Here is a 17,119-nt window from a genome sequence, read left to right on the forward strand (position 1 = left end):
TCCTCTCTGCCGTTCCTGCACCATCGCAGCCTGGCACTCTCGGCTGCTGCCCCTCACCTCGGACGTGGGGTAACTCCTCTTGGCTGCCACCCTTTGGGCATGGGGTCCTCCCAGCTTCTGCCCCTGACCTCGGATGTGGGGTAGCTCCTCTTGCCCACGCTTAGTGCACTGGTCGCAGCCGCCAGGCAAATAATAGATATGATGAAAGTGAGCTGGCCATTCATGGTACAGTAAAGAGTTGGAGAGACTGTGATAGAGTTTATACTTCATTGAAAGACTTATTGCTAACTTTTAATGAGAATTTGGAGTTATTAGTGCCTTTAACCAAAAAACAAATAATCGTGTGGCTTCCCTGGTGGCTCGGTAAGGAATCTGCCTGCCAATGCAGGAGACAAGAGTTCATTTCCTACATCAGGAAGATCCCCTGGAGAAAGAAATGGCAGCCTACTCCAGTATTCTTGCCTGGAGAGTCCCATGGATAGAGGAGCCTGGCAGGCTACACTCCATGGGGTCGCAAAAGAGTTGGACACTATTTAGTGACTAAACAATACTTGTATTAGCTTAGCTTTGCAATTCTTCAATTTGGCTATGTCTTAGAATTATTTGGAGAGTGTTTTAAAAAACACTGATGCTCAGATCCTGCTCTCAGAGGTCTGATTTACCTTTTAAAATACCAAAAGCTTCTTCTAATGGACAGCTAGGTTTTGAATGATTCATTGGACTCTAGTTAACTAGGATTTTTTTATATCTGATTTTTATAAATAAGTAAATAAGGATGTGGTCAACTGTCAGACAGTTACGCCTTTTGCCTTTCTTTGAAGCAACCTTCACTGTAAGTTACTGTTGGGGAATGATCACTCAGGGTCACTGTTGGTTTCCATGTCATCAGCAAAGAGCTTAAATTGTGTTCATTATACTGAGCAGTCCCTACTGCATCAGAATACGTTTTCCCCCTGTTCTTGTGCACCCAGAACCCACTCATCCTCACCCCGTGCATTTGTGGACAGATTCAGTGGTTTCTACTGCACTCTTTGAGCTGATGGTGGTCACAGCTTTCTCCGGGTCTAGGTTTCAGTGTGTGCATATTCATGATTTTCTGATAAGCTAGTCTTTCTTAAGATGTCCCTCTAGGATAACATTTAACTAAAATTAGAGACTCTCTACCCTAACCAGGACTAGAAAGCATTCTCAAAAATGTTAGGATGGTTTCCTTAAACTTTGATGTGCCTTTGCATCAGGAGATTAGGGTATTTTTAAGTGAAAAGGCATTAGATTTCTAATTATTTGTTTTCATTTGTGAGTTTGGATAATTTTTAAAAATTTATTTCAAATTTGAGAAGTATGGTCTTCTACATTTGTATAACTTACGAGATAAAAAAGATGTATTAATTAATGGTATGATTTATTCCATTTACTGTTTCAATTATCTGGAAATAATTCTGACTCATTCCTTAAGGAATTTAATCAGCTGAACAGGTCAGCTCAGTTAAGTAATGATTCTGCTCAAATGAACACATTCTTTTCCAAAAATATTTGAAAGCACGTTGTCTTTTATTTTTTGCTGAGATGATTTTCAAATCGTCACTCAACTGTATCCTGATATATTAATTTTGCTATATTCAGAGTGGATTATCCAGTTTATCCATTTCTTTTGTGGTCTTTTTTTTCCCCCCTCCCCATCAGTGTTTACTTTCACAACCCAAGTTCTGGGCCATTCAGACATCAGCTTTGATCCTCCGGACAAAACTTGAGAGAGGAAGCACACGCCGAGTGGAACGAGCAATGAGGCAGACACAGGTAAGAATTAATGTTGCAATTCTTGTTAGTTTTCCAACTCTTAATTGTTATCAATAACCATGCATGTTTGTTATGAGTATAAATAATGAGATGGCTTTCATTTTACTCAAACACATTTTATTATTTGAGAGTGTTGTCCTAGAATTTGCTTGACTCCAAAGCCCAGCTGTGTACTGAGCTCTGTGACTCTGGTGTTTAACCTCTCTAAAGGAAAGCTGTTCCTCTGCTCAACACTTCTGACACCAAGTGTGTGGGTGTTTCCACACCAAGTATGTCTTCACTTCTCTGTGGACATCAATTGGGTGTCCTACAGTTTAATTCAATTCTGACACTACGTGGAGTTAGTACAAACCCCATACATGAAGAGCTTAGTCCTGTAAGACTGCCTCCCTTTTCTGATTCTGATTTCAAGTCTGATACTTCTGACTGAATGGCTATAAACTAGGCGTTTTCATGACCTCCTTCTCAGCTCAGGTTTGATCATTTGCTAGAATGGCTCACAAAACTCAGGGAGACACTTAATTACTATTACTGATTTATTATAAAGGATATAAATGAGCAGCTGAATGAAGCAGTTTTGGGGCAAGGTCTGGAAGGGTCCTGAGCAGAGGAGCTTCTGTCTTTGTAGAGCTTAGGCTGCCCCCTCCTCCTAGAACTTGGTGCGTTTACTACCCTGGAAGCTCTGTCTATTCATTCTATTAGTTTTGAGAGTCTGATATTGAAACTCCAACTAAAAGTGGGTTGCTGTTCCCTTTTCCAGGGGATCTTTCTGACCCAAGGATTGAAGCTGGGTCTCCTGCATTATTAGCAGGAAGATTCTTTGCAGTCTGAGCCACCAGGGAAGCCCACTTTAGGTGGTGGTGGTTTAGTCGCTAAGTCGTGTCCGACTCTTGTGACTCCATGGACTGTAGCCTGCCAGGCTCCTTTGTCCATGGGATTCTCCGGGGAAGAATACTGGAGTGGGTTGCCATTTGCTTCTCCTTTCTTTATCATGAGAGCACATCTTTTCCTTCTTTGCTTTCGTATGGTAAAGGCAATATATTACACATATAATCCAAATATGAGGCAAATTAATTGAAACCTCATACATTCAAAGTGAAAGAGAAAGTGTTAGTTGCTCAGTCATGTCCAATTGTTTGCAACTCCATGGATCCCCACCAGGCTTCTCTGTCCATGGGATTCTCCAGGTAAGAATACTAAAGCAGGTAGCCATTCCCTTCTCCAGGGGATTCTTCCTGACCCAGGCATTGAACCCAGGTCTCCTGCATTGCAGATAGATTCTTTACCATCTGAACCAGGGAAGCCCTACATACATACATCTAACTTTTGTTCAAACCGAAAAAAATCTTGTGTAAACCAGATGTCATCCTTGTCTAATAATATTCATATTAATGTTAGATAAACTCAGCTCAGTTGTTGAGGATTAATGTTAGGTTACTTTATGTTCATTATTAAAATAGTTTTGCTGATTAATTTTCATTACTCAGTTATCTCTTAAACCAGTTAATTTAAATTTAAATCTGCCCCTCTCCAGGTGGTTGTGCCTCTGAGGATGATTGCATGGCAGGAACCTTTTTCTTCACCCTTCAATTTCTGGGAGTTTGAGATTGTAGCAGTTTTCTGTCACTGGAGACTATTCATGCTTCAATTTGACTTTCTTAATGGTAGAAGATAATTGAGATTTCACAGCTTTTGAATGAGTATTTTTAGAACATCTGTTCTTGATACTGTATTTTAGCATTTACTAAATGATATTTTATTTGAAAATCTTTCCATCATCACAGCTAGAATGTGAGCTTCTTGAGGGGTCCGATTCTGTGTCTTACTTATTTTGTATACTCAGAATAGGCACTTGGTGGATGTTTGTTGAATGCTGAAGGTTGTATTTATTTATACCCTGCTTTTTACCAACAGAGTATATAAACTACTTATTTCTCTGTCATCAATCAGCTTTTTCCTCATCCCACTATGCTGCTAAACCATGTATGAGCCCCCCCCCCAAAAAAAACCCATTTTGAATTATTTAATCATCAGCAGGAATAAGGCAGTGGCACCCCACTCCAGTACTCTTGCCTGGAAAATCCCATGGATGGAGGAGCCTGGTAGGCTGCAGTCCATGGGGTCGTGAAGAGTCGGACATGACTGGACGACTTCACTTTCACTTTTCACTTTCGTGCCTTGGAGAAGGAAATGGCAACCCACTCCAGTGTTCTTGCCTGAAGAATCTCAGGGATGGCGGGGCCTGGTGGGCTGCCGTCTATGGGGTCGCACAGAGTCGGACACAACTGAAGCGACTTAGCAGCAGGAGTAATTAAGAGTTAGGTGAATTGAAGGTTATATTCTCATCTGGCACTTTAGCAGTCTGAGAGTTGTAGAGCCCGGCCTTTCTAGTATCATTGCAGTCCAGATCTTCAGCCTAGTGCCGAAGCTAACAAGAACAGAGCAGTTGTTGTGATCACACTGAGGGTAAGGTCGTGGTCTTGGCGTGTAGTAATTCACGGTTTGTTTGGTTGTATTTTTTAAGGGAAAAGAGATAAAGGAATGTCAGTTTTTCTTACAGGGTTTCTTCAAAAATGATAAACTACAACTACCCTCGAAGTGATTAGAAGTGATAAGAGACTGGAGCCCGTGAATTAGCTACTCGATTAACTGGAAACATGTTCACTAGTCTATGGGAACTTGAGTAGAATGTGCATCCTCTGTATTATAGGCTGGTCATTTGTTCTACATTCCAGTCTTCGCTCCCATGTTTTAGTGTCAGAATGTGCTGTGCTGTATTATGTTTTCACATATCTTCTTCATGAAAGTACATCCACATGTGTTATACTTGGCAGGCTCAGTATTGACCTTGATGTGTGACTGTTTGTGTGGATGGAAAATATATGGCTGCCATTATGAAGCCACTGACTGAGGAAGGGAGGTGGGGTGGGGATGTGATCTAATCATTCAGGCTGACCTTGGTCATGTTTGGTTTGCCCACCAAGGGGGTGTGGCTTCAAAATTTGAGGAATTGTGTTCAATCTTTATACTTATTTTGAATATCCTTTTCCTAAATGCATGGTGCTTATAGAGGACAGATTGAAGCTCAGAGCTTTTCAAGACTCTTTATACTTTAGTAAAATTCAAGAACAGGTCTTGGTAAGGAAACTTAAGGGACAAAAACACAACTTAAACTCGCTATGAAAAGGGATATTTGTTGGCTTTTATAGCTGGGAAGTCTAGAGGTATTCCAGTCCCAGAGATAGTTGGATTCAGGGCTGAAAGAGATCATCAGGTCTTTCTCCCTTTTCCCATTTCTCTGCCTGCTTCAGTATCAGAATGTCTGTTGTCAGAAAAGCACCAAATTTTGTTGTCTGTAGCCCTCACAGTCTAAGAGGAAGAGAGATCACGTACTGTGGCCAAGACTGAGCCCTCTAACCTGTGCTTCACTTTCTCACCTGGAGGATGGAGAGAGCCGTCATTCAGATACCAAAGGGTTAATGACTTCATTTAATGCTTGAAATAGTACCTGGCACATTAGAAAACGCTCAGTGAATGTTAACTGTTACTATTATCCTCACTTTAAAGAGGGGGAAGTCTAGGTACAAGAAAATAAAGCTGTCCAGTCCTTCATAGCTCACTGAAAGCAGTCATTACTGCCTGGAAGAACTGAAAACATTGGATAACGACAGTGCTTCATGTTTAGTGTGCTGTGTCCTGCCATGGAGCTTTTCAGGTATCTGAGATGAGAAATGTTGTCTTCCATTCTAGCTCTGTACTTCACCTGCATTAATAACCACACGTAGCATTTGAAAGTTACTGAAAAGCATACCAGAACTTGCTCCTGCGACTGTGGCTGTGCTTTAATTTTATTGGAATCATTGTAGTTACTACTCTTTGTTCAGAACTGTGTATAGTTACTGCCATTTACTGATCACTCAGATGCCAGGTGCTAGATAATCCTAGGAAGTAGGTGCTACTTATATTTTTATTGATGAAGATAGTAAAGCACAGAAAATTTAAATGACTTGCCCAAGATCTAATAGCTGGACTGGAATTCAAACCAGGTCTGCCTTGGGTTTCAAAGTCCATGCTTTGACTGACCCTGTTGCACCCATCTGTGAAAGACTTGGCATCATCTGGAGGAAGGGGGTTGAACCAGCTTAGACAGGAAGAAGTGAACAGAGGCTTTTGTGAGCAAGCCTTGGTGGCGGAACTCAGCTTCTCAGGGCGTACAATTTAGGTGAGAGGAGGGGATCGTGGAGTGCCCATAATATCGGGATGTGGTCCTGTGTAGGAACAGAGTGTACATGTGGCTGAGTGAAACAGGCCAAGGCTAAGGCCAAGAGAGGATGCTGCCCAGAGGGAGGCTGGTGGGCCGAACCAGGGTGTGAGTTTCATAATACTAGATTAATAAAAAATAGGTGACAGTTGGTTCATAGATAAGTGAGGTAAAAGAAGGGAGAAGCAATAAAATATTGTTGATAGTAAAAAAAAAATTTTTAATCTAGAAAGTTACAGAACAGTGAAAACTCAAGCATAGCAGAGGAACTTACTAGTGGGGTGAATAATGTCCACCACACGTCTAAAGGCACTAAATGCTCACTTCAGTCAGCTTCCAGCTGGGGCACTCGAGATTCTTTGACAGAATCAGATTGTGTTGGTTGAACTGACACATTGGTTTCTCCCGGGACAGCACCCTGTGTACATCTTAAGAGCCTTGTGCAACTTTCCCCAAACTTGCATGAACATATGAACCACTTGCAAGGTGCTTATTAAAATATAGCTCTTTAGCCCAGCCCACAGAAATTGAGGGTCCTGTGAGGGTGGTGATTGTGGTCACCTTTGGAAGAGCCTACTCCTGGCTGAGACCAGCTGTTAATCTTTAGTAGCTCCAGATGTTTTCCTGTCTCATACCCAGGTCCATACAGAACAGACACTAAAGGGGCATTTGTCAAGACCTGAAGGCCAGCGTTGTGATTTAACAGGGGACTGAGTCCTGGAAGGAACCTTAGAGGTGTGTGTTACCAAGAGTCACAGACTGGAGCCAGATTGAGCTCACTGAGGAATGGGCACTCTGCATATGACAGAGACTGCTCAGGAAAGTAGGTATAACTATTATTAGATTTGACTGCTTTAACTTTCTTAGAAAGGATGATACTAGGAATTTAAAACATTCACTTGCTGCTGCTGCTGCTGCTAAGTCGCTTCAGTCGTGTCGACTCTGTGTGACCCCATAGACGGCAGCCCACCAGGCTTCCTCGTCCCTGGGATTCTCCAGGCAAGAACGCTGGAGTGGGTTGCCATTTCCTTCTCCAGTGCAGGAAAGTGAAAAGTGAAAGTGAAGTCGCTCAGTCGTGTCCGACTCTAGCAACCCCATGGACTGCAGCCTACCAGGCTCCTCCATCCATGGGATTTTTCCAGGCAAGAGTACTGGAGTGGGGTGCCATTGCCTTCTCCGAAAACATTCACTTAGGTTTTAATAATAAATATTCTTTGCACTCTTACCCTACTTTCAGACTATAAGTAGACTGACTTTTCTCACTGAACTTTTAAGACAAGATAGTGAACGAGAACTTCCAAGAAGGTCTCCCGGAGAAGTTTTAGGAGAAAGTTGGAAGTGGGCAGGGCTGGGAAAGGCACGCGAAATGGGGCATCTCCCAGTCCTCAGAGGGTGATTGTGGAGCCCTGAGGCTCCCTAAGACCTTTCAGAGAATCCACAGGTCGCAACTATCTTCACAGCAACATTGTTGTTGTGTGGTCGCTAAGTCCTGTCTGACTCTTTTGTGACCTCATGGCCTGTAGCCCGCCAAGCTCCTCTGTCCATGGGAATTCTCCAGGCAAGAATACTGGAGTAGGTTGTCATTTCCTTCTCCAGGGGATTTTGCTGACACAGGGATCGAACCTATGTCTCCTGCTTGGCGAACTGATTCTTTACCATCAGACTACCTGGGAAGTCCCTTCGCAACAATACTGAAATGCTGTTTTACCTTGTCACTGTGTTGATACTGAACCAACAGAAGCAATGGAGGGTCAAACTGTTGGCCCTTTCACCAGAATCATGGTCGGGACTCCACACTGCTGTCAGTCAGCCTGTGCTTCATAGCCATGCATTTGTAGCTTAAAAAAAAGACAGTTTTGTTTATGATTGTCTTTGATAAAGCAATCAATATTATTTTATTAAATCTTTATCCTTGACAGTTTGCTTTTAAATATTTTGTGTGGTGAACTGGGAGGTAATTGCAAAACACTTGTGCTATGTGAAGTGCAGTGGTTATTCCAAAAAAACCTGAGCGAACTGCTTTTCCCGTTGTTGTTGTTCAGTCACTAAGTCCTGTCTGACTCTGCAACCCCATGAACTGCAGAACACCAGGCCTTCCCTGTCCTTCAGTATCTCCTAGAGTTTGCCCAAACTCATGTCCATTGAGTCAGTGATGCCATCCAGCCATCTCATCCTCTGCCCCTTCTCCTCCTGCCTTCAGTCTTTCCCAGCATGAGGGTATTTCCAGTGAGTCAGCTCTTTGCATTAGGTGGCCAGAGTATTGGAGCTTCAGCATCAGTCCTTTCAGTGAAGAGTCAGGGTTGATTTCCTTTAGGATTGACTGGTTTGATATCCTTGCTATCCAAAGGACTCTCAAGAGTCTTCTCCAGCACCACAATCTGAAAGCATCAATTCTTCAGTGCTTAGCCTGTGGTCCAACTCTCACATCTGTACATAGCTCCTTGAAAAACCACAGCTTTGACTATATGGACCTTTGTCGGCAAAGTAATGTCTCCGCTTTTGAATATGCTGTCTAGGTTTGTCATAGCTTTTCTTCCAAGGAGCAAACTTCTTTTAATTTTATGGCTGCAGTCACTGTCCAAAGTGATTTTGGAGTCCAAGAAACTGGAAATCTGTCACTATTTCCATTGTTTCCCTATTTATTTGCCATGAAGTGATGGGACCGGATGCCGTGATCTTCTTTTTTTGAATGTTGAGTTTTAAGCCAGCTTTCTCACTCTCCTCTTTCACTTCATCAAGAGGCTCTTTAGTTCCTCTTAGCTTTCTGCCATAAGGGTGGTGTCATCTGCATATCTGAGGTTATTGATATTTCTCCAGGCAATATTGATTCCAGCTTGTGTTTCATCCAGCTTGGCATTTCGCACGATGTACTCTGCGTATGAATTAAATAAGCAGGGTGACAATATGGAGCTTTTCCCATGGAACATTGTTTTTACTTTGAAGAACCACTGACAGACTATGGGTATTCAGACTTGGGTATTACGGCCGAAATTTTTTCAAAAATGAATGAAGTGAGCTTATCACTTCCATTTGTTACCAGTGATAAAATTTTGAGCTGGAAGAAAAAATGAAACTTTTGGAAGTCTTGTATCTTTAGTTCTAAACCTGACAGCTTCCCATTGCTTCAGTTACTGGGATGAGAGTTTTTATATGAGCTTGCTGATAGTAGGAAATTAGGAGGTTTCAGCGGAGAAGGCAATGGCACCCCACTCCAGTACTTTTGCCTGGAAAATCCCATGGACAGAGGAGCCTGGTGGGCTGCAGTCCATGGGGTTGCTAAGAGTCGGACACGACTGAGCAACTTCACTTTCACTTTTCACTGTCATGCAGTGGAGAGGGAAATGGCAACCCACTCCAGTGTTCTTGCCTGGAGAATCCCAGGGACGGGGGAGCCTGGTGGGCTGCCGTCTATGGGGTCGCACAGAGTCGGAGACGACTGAACGACTTAGCAGTAGCAGCAGCAGCTGATAATACTAGTGCATGTAATTTTTAATATTATATGAAATATGTGGACATTTGCAAATCTGCGCATTTTTCCAAAATGGCCAATGCATGATGTGAAAAATCAAGCATGGGTAAAAGACCCAGTCAACGTTCAAGACACATCAGTGAGTGGGTTTGTTTTATGATTTTTTTTTAATTTAGGCCGGTGGATTTACTATAACAGAGTATTTAATGTAACAGGAAAACTTTCATCGATAGGATTTCAAATCCCACATTGTAGATAACTCTAAGAAGCTAACCACATGTTGAATTTTGATGTAGTATCAAAGAATAATATGCAAAATTAACTTAAAAAGCTTTTAAAATACTTCCCCTTTTTCCAACTAGCTGTCTGTGTAAGGTGAAATTTTCTTCATAAATTTCAACCAAAACATCGTATTGCAATAGATTGACTACAGAAGCAGGTATGAGAATGCAGCTGTCATCTATTAGGCCAGACATTGAATAGAATCGCAAAAGTGTAAGCCATTGCCAGTTGTTTTTTCTTTTTAACTAAACTCCTTGGGTTGCAGGATCTAAGTTCCCTAACAAGGGATTGAACCCAGGACCTCGGCAGTGGAAGTGGAAAGTCCTAACCACTGGACTACCATGAGAGTTCCCAGATTTTGCTAAATTTTTCATGATTTTGTTTTTTGGGAAAAATTATTTATTTTTCATAAAACATGTAAGTTAATGTAATGGAGTCATTATTTTATTTTAAAATGAATTTAATATTTAAATTTAACTCAGTTTTAATTTCTAATACGATAAATATTGATATATTATAGCCCACATATACAAAAGCTCTTTATAGTCCCTCAGTAATTTATAAGAGTTCAAAGAGGTCCTGACACCAAAAAGATTAACTGCTGAGGTGTAACTAAGGGGAATGCTCCAAGAGCCTTGTCTGCATTTCCTTGAAGACTTCCTCTATGTTCATCTGTTTAGTCTGGAATCATAAAAAAGACATCTAGGTTCTCTTAGCCCCCATTAGTAGACCCAGTTCCTACCAGCCAACACAAGAAAGTCTTTGAAACAGGAAGCAGAAATCTTGGTCAGATCTCCTGACCCTGACTCCCTTATTATGGGATTAGGTGGGGGAAAACAGTTAGAGTTTTCAATATTTTCCAGTGAGAAGCAGCTTTTTATTTTCACAGATCTGACCATTTCCACTTAAGTTAGAAGGTTATGGTTTTGCTGAAGCTGTCAGTATAGTGTTTGAAATCAGACAGGCTCTGATTCATAGCTTTAAACTTTGAGCACAGGGGCTTCCCTGGTGGTCCATAGGCTAAAATTCAACGCTTCCAATGCAGGGAGCACAGGTTCAGTCTCTGGTCAGGGAAACTAAGATCCTGTATGCTGTGCTGCAGAGCCAAAAAACTAAAACAAAACAGCAGCCAAAAAGAAAAAATTAAACTTTGGGCAAGCCATTTTTTTAATCTCTCTGAGCTGCGGTTCCCTATGCATGAGGTAAAACTGGGTTAACAATAGGTGTAATGATGATGTTGATACTTTGTAGATGTGTTAATACATTTTGATTCTCCTTCTCCTTGTTCCTGTTGGAAGTTTTCTTAGGCTTGGAAGTTTGAGGTAGCAGTTAACTTGACCACAACTGTTTGTGAATCACAATTGAATGACTGCAGACTCCTGTCAGAGAGAACTGTTCACCCCAACTGTTGGATATATTTGATTAAGTACAGATTTTTATAATAAATCTCACCCTCCTAGACATCTGCATGCATACACAGATTGCACAAAAAAACAAGGTGATTTGGCATGTGATCAATCATACCTTTTAGATTATCAGCTAATTTTGACTTGGCTCTTCAGAAAGCTGATAAGCACTTAGATATCACGCAAGCAGGAAAGAATAGCCTTCAGTGAAAGTGTAGGTCCTTAGGGACTAGCTGTGTTTTTTCAAAGATATGTGTGCCATACTTTTAGATATGAGCACATAAATAAAGTCTAAATCATACCAGACCTTGTTCTGAATTGTCCTTCAAAATTGTCCTAAATCATTCTCCATGTGCTAATTTTAAAATGTAGTCTTGATTTTCTCTAGTTTTTTTGGAGGGAAGTTCTTTCTCTGCTGAAAACAGAGAAGGCCCATCATTGTTTTGTGGGGATTTGTTCTTTTATTCCCCATTCCTTAGCGGTGTCCTCTGATCTCTGGTACTGGTTTCTGGAAGACTCAAGAGTTGCTGTTGTCTGGGGTCAGAGAAACTGTATGCATAGGCATGTTGTCTCAACACTGAAAGTATAAATGCTTTGAGGTGGAGTTTGGGGAGAAAAAGACATTAGAAGGGAGTCTTGAAACTTGAAAACAGTTTCATATAACAGTTTATGCATCATGAATGAAGTTGTGTTTGGTGTGTCCCAGCAGTTGAACCTGGATTTTCTGTCACCTGATTCTCTTATTGCACCCCACCCACCAACCTCTCAGTCTAGTCTGAGCTAGACTCTTCCTTACTCTTTTCTCATCATATTTCTTGTTTATCCACATCTCTCTGTCACCTCCTTGTGTACATTCTGCTTGCTTTCAACTCTTAATGATTGGTTTAGGGTGTATTTGTGTCTCTCTTTTGCTCTCCAGTTTTGATGTTACTATCTTTTCTTAAAAACAAACTTCTCATGCCAATTTTAACTTATGACCAAATGTCCATGACTTTCAGGTGTGAAATACATGAAATTTAGAAACTGGAGAGAGAAAATGGCAAGTGAGAGAGTAGGACACTTCTTTAGAGGTCATTTACCTCAGTTTCTGGGAATTTGTGAAAGCTTGCAAGGTACCCATTTGTCTCTGAGCTCCCTGTTTTTGTCCACATTCATACACACACATCTGAGTTAAATTCACCCATTCCAGTCCATGTCAGTTCGCTGATTCCTAGAACGTCAACATTCACTCTTGCCATCTCTTGTTTGACCACTTCCAATTTGCTTTGATTCATGGACCTGGCATTCCAGGTTCCTATGCCATATTGCTCTTTACAGCATCAGACCTTGCTTCTATCACCAGTCACATCCACAGCTGGGTATTGTTTTTGCTTTGGCTCCATCCCTTCATTCTTTCTGGAGTTATTTCTCCACTGATCTCCAGTAGCATATTGGGCACCTACTGACCTCAGGAGTTCCTCTTTCAGTATCCTATCATTTTGCCTTTTCATACTGTTCATGGGGTTCTCAAGGCAAGAATACTGAAGTGGTTTGTCATTCCCTTCTCCAGTGGACCGCATTCTGTCAGATCTCTCCACCATGACCTGCCCATCTTGGGTTGCCCCACGGGCATGGCTTAGTTTCATTTGAGTTAGACAAGGCTGTGGTCCTAGTGTGATTAGATTGACTAGTTTTCTGTGAGTATGGTTTCAGTGTGTCTGCCCTCTGATGCCCTCTTGCAACACCTACCATCTTACTTGGGTTTCTCTTACCTTGGGCGTGGGGTATCTCTTCTCGGCCCCTCCAGCAAAGCGCAGCCTGGAATGGGTGAATTTAACTCAGATGACCATTATATCTACTACTGCGGGCAGGAATCCCTCAGAAGAAATGGAGTAGCCATCATGGTCAACAAAAGAGTCCGAAATGCAGTACTTGGATGCAATCTCAAAAACAACAGAGCGATCTCTGTTCCTTTCCAAGGCAAACCATTCAATATCACAGTAATCCCAAGTCTGTGCCCCAACCAGTAATGCTGAAGAAGCTGAAGTTGAACGGTTCTATGAAGACCTACAAGACGTTTTAGAACTAACACCCAAAAAAGATGTCCTTTTCATTGTAGGGGACTGGAATGCAAAAGTAGGAAGTCAAGAAACACCTGGAGTAACAGGCACATTTGGCCTTGGAATACGGAATGAAGCAGGGCAAAGACTAATAGAGTTTTGCCAAGAAAATGCACTGGTCATAACAAACACCCTCTTCCAACACCACAAGAGAAGACTCTATACATGGACATCACCAGATGGTCAACACTGAAATCAGATTGATTATATTCTTTGCAGCCAAAGATGGAGAAGCTCTATACAGTCAGCAAAAACAAGACCAGGAGCTGACTGTGGCTCAGATCATGAACTTCTTATTGCCAAATTCAGACTTAAATTGAAGAAGTAGGGAAAACCACTAGACCATTCAGGTATGACCTAAATCAAATCCCTTATGATTATACAGTGGAAGTGAGAAATAGATTTAAGGGCCTAGATCTGATAGATAGAGTGCCTGAGGAACTATGGAATGGGGTTTGTGACATTGTACAGGAGACAGGGATCAAGACCATCCCCATGGAGAAATGCAAAAAAGCAAAATGGCTGTCTGGGGAGGCCTTACAAATAGCTGTGAAAAGAAGAGAAGCGAAAAGCAAAGGAGAAAAGGAAAGATATAAGCCTCTGAATGCAGAGTTCCAAAGAACAACAAGAAGAGATAAGAAAGCCTTCTTCAGCAATCAATGCAAAGAAATAGAGGAAAACAACAGAATGGGAAAGACTAGAGATCTTTTCAAGAAAATCAGAGATACCAAAGGAACATTTCATGCAAAGATGGGCTCGATAAAGGACAGAAATGGTATGGACCTAACAGAAGCAGAAGATATTAAAAAGAGATGGCAAGAATACACAGAAGAACTGTACAAAAAAGAGCTTCACGACCCAGATAATCACGATGATGTGGTCACTGACCTAGAGCCAGACATCTTGGAATGCAAAGTCAAGTGGGTCTTAGAAAGCATCACTACGAACAAAGCTAGTGGAGGTGATAGAATTCCAGTTGAGCTATTCCAAATCCTGAAAGATGATGCTGTGAAAGTGCTGCACTCAATATGCCAGCAAATTTGGAAAACTCAGCAGTGGCCACAGGACTGGAAAAGGTCAGTTTTCATTCCAATGCCAAAGAATGCTCAAACTACCGCACAATTGCACTCATCTCACACGCTAGTAAAGTAATGCTCAAAATTCTCCAAGCCAGGCTTCAGCAATATGTGAACTGTGAACTTCCAGATGTTCAAGCTGGTTTTAGAAAAGGCAGAGGAGCCAGAGATCAAATTGCCAACATCCGCTGGATCATGGAAAAAGCAAGAGAAAAACATCTATTTCTGCTTTATTGACTGTGCCAAAGCCTTTGACTGGATCACAATAAACTGTGGAAAATTCTTCAAGAGATGGGAATACCAGACCACCTGATCTGCCTCTTGAGAAATTTATATGCAGGTCAGGAAGCAACAGTTAGAACTAGACATGGAACAACAGACTGGTTCCAAATAGGAAAAGGAGTACGTCAAGGCTGTATATTGTCACCCTGTTTATTTAACTTATATAGAGTACATCATGAGAAACGCTGGATTGGAAGAAACACAAGCTGGAATCAAGATTTCCAGGAGAAATATCAATAACCTCAGATATGCAGATGACACCACCCTTATGGGAGAAAGTGAAGAGGAACTCAAAAGCCTCTTGATGAAAGTGAAAGTGGAGAGTGAAAAAGTTGGCTTCAAGCTCAACATTCAGAAAATGAAGATCATGGCATCTGGTCCCATCACTTCATGGGAAATAGATGGGGAAACAGTGGAAACAGTGTCAGACTTTATTTTTCTGGGCTCCAAAATCACTGCAGATGGTGACTGCAGCCATGAAATTAAAAGACACTTACTCCTTGGAAGGAAAGTTATGACCAACCTAGATAGCATATTCAAAAGCAGAGACATTACTTTGCCAACAAAGGTTCGTGTAGTCAAGGCTATGGTTTTTACAGTGGTCATGTATGGATGTGAGAGTTGGACTGTGAAGAAGGCTGAGCGCCGAAGAATTGATGCTTTTGAACTGTGGTGTTGGAGAAGACTCTTGAGAGTCCCTTGGACTGGAAGGAGATCCACCCAGTCCATTCTGAAGGAGATCAGCCCTGAGATTTCTTTGCAAGGAATGATGCTAAAGCTGAAACTCCAGTACTTTGGCCACCTCATGCGAAGAGTTGACTCATTGGAAAAGACTGTGATGCTGGGAGGGATTGGGGGCAGGAGGAGAAGGGGACGACAGAGGATGAGATGGCTGGATGGCATCACTGACTCGATGGACGTGAGTCTGAGTGAACTCCAGGAGCTGGTGATGGACAGGGAGGCCTGGCGTGTTGCAATTCACGGGGTTGCAAAGAGTCGGACAGGACTGAGTGACTGATCTGATGTGATCTGATTCACACACATTAACAGCAGAAACTCAGGCTTCCCATTCAGCAGTCCCAGTCTCCTAGGACTTGGCGTCTTGCCTTTGTCTTTCGGACTACTTGGGTATGGTTTGTCCCTGGGGAATAAACCTGATACTTGTGTTGGGCTAATGGTACCTGAGACTGACAACCTTTTCAAATGCTGGAAATCCTACGAAATACTCTTTCTTAAAATGTTTTAAATTGTTGACTGTGCTGGGTCTTTGTTGCTGTGCAAGCTTTTTTCTGGTTGCATCAAACTGGGGCTGCTGTCTAGTCGTGGTGCGTGGGCCTGTTACTGCAGTGGCTTCTCTTGTGGAGCACAGGCTCTAGAGCACACGGGCTTCAGTAATTGCAGCGTGTGGGCTCAGTAGCTGCGGTTCCCGCGCTCTGGAGCACAGGCTCAGTAGTTGTGACACTTGGGCTTTGTTGCTCTGTGGCATGTGGGATCATCCTGGGTGAAGGATGGAACCTGTGTCTCCTGAATTGGCAGGTGAATTCTTCACCACTGAGCCACCAAGGAAGGCCCAAAATACTCTTGAAAAAGGCATATGCCTCGAGTGTCTGAAGTGCAAAAGATCGTTTGGAAAATCATGTGGTAGATGAGTGCTTTTGTGCTTAAATGATTTGACTTGTTGTGGGTAGACCTAGAACAGAATTCAGGCCACCTCACTTATCTACACTTTTTCCTGTGAAGGACTCCAGTCCACTTGACTATAATGGAATTATTTCAGAATGAGTCACTATAAATAATCCTGCTCTGAAAAACCTGGAGATGAACTGTGACTAAGTCCCTGTATTTGTAGTGAGTTAGTAAATAAGAGAGTACTTTGAATTCAGTAGAGGAACTGGACAACTTCATTTTCTTGGCTTTGTTGGTGGTGGTCATATTTAAGGTAGGAAGAAGTATATTCTATGCAGAATTGAAAATAGGTTAGACTTCTGTTTTTAATCTTTATCATACACATGGTCTATTTGAATTCTTACAAAATGTGGCTGTACTTGTTCAGGAGCTTATTTGTGATATCAAATTCAAATAAATGTTGGTCCTCTACTGTCTACACTGGTCTCTGCTATTTTGGAGAGTATCTGAGAGTATCAGGAACACTGTGAGGTCAATTAAAAGTGTCTGAGAGTATCTGAAATACGTAATGTGCGTGCTAAGTCACTACAGTTGTGTCCGACTCTTTCGTAACCCCGTGGTTTGTAGTCTGCCAGTCTTCTCAGTTCATGGGATTTCCCAGGCAAGAATACTGGAGTGGGTTGCCAGTAAATCTGTTTATTAATAAATTGGGAAATATTTACTGAGCACTGCTCAATATGTTTTAGCTAGATTGCCACAAACGCATGAGTTTCATTTGAAAATCTAATGTTTTAGATTTTTTTTAACTAAACTTTAAACTT

The 17,119-nt window shown here is 41.9% G+C and overlaps 1 protein-coding gene across 3 annotated transcripts in view; it reads left to right on the top strand.

Moving 5' to 3' along the window:
• TTC27 (tetratricopeptide repeat domain 27) overlaps positions 1 to 17,119 on the top strand; it is a 184,360-nt gene that overhangs the window by 78,390 nt on the left and 88,851 nt on the right. For all 3 annotated transcript variants that reach the window (XM_061432053.1, XM_061432054.1, XM_061432052.1), the window contains exon 10: positions 1,684 to 1,797. In XM_061432053.1, coding sequence (XP_061288037.1) covers positions 1,684 to 1,797 — 114 coding nt within the window. The remainder of the gene's footprint in view (positions 1 to 1,683; positions 1,798 to 17,119) is intronic.

Source organism: Bos javanicus, chromosome 11 (assembly GCF_032452875.1).
Source record: "Bos javanicus breed banteng chromosome 11, ARS-OSU_banteng_1.0, whole genome shotgun sequence".
Lineage (NCBI taxonomy): Eukaryota > Metazoa > Chordata > Mammalia > Artiodactyla > Bovidae > Bos > Bos javanicus.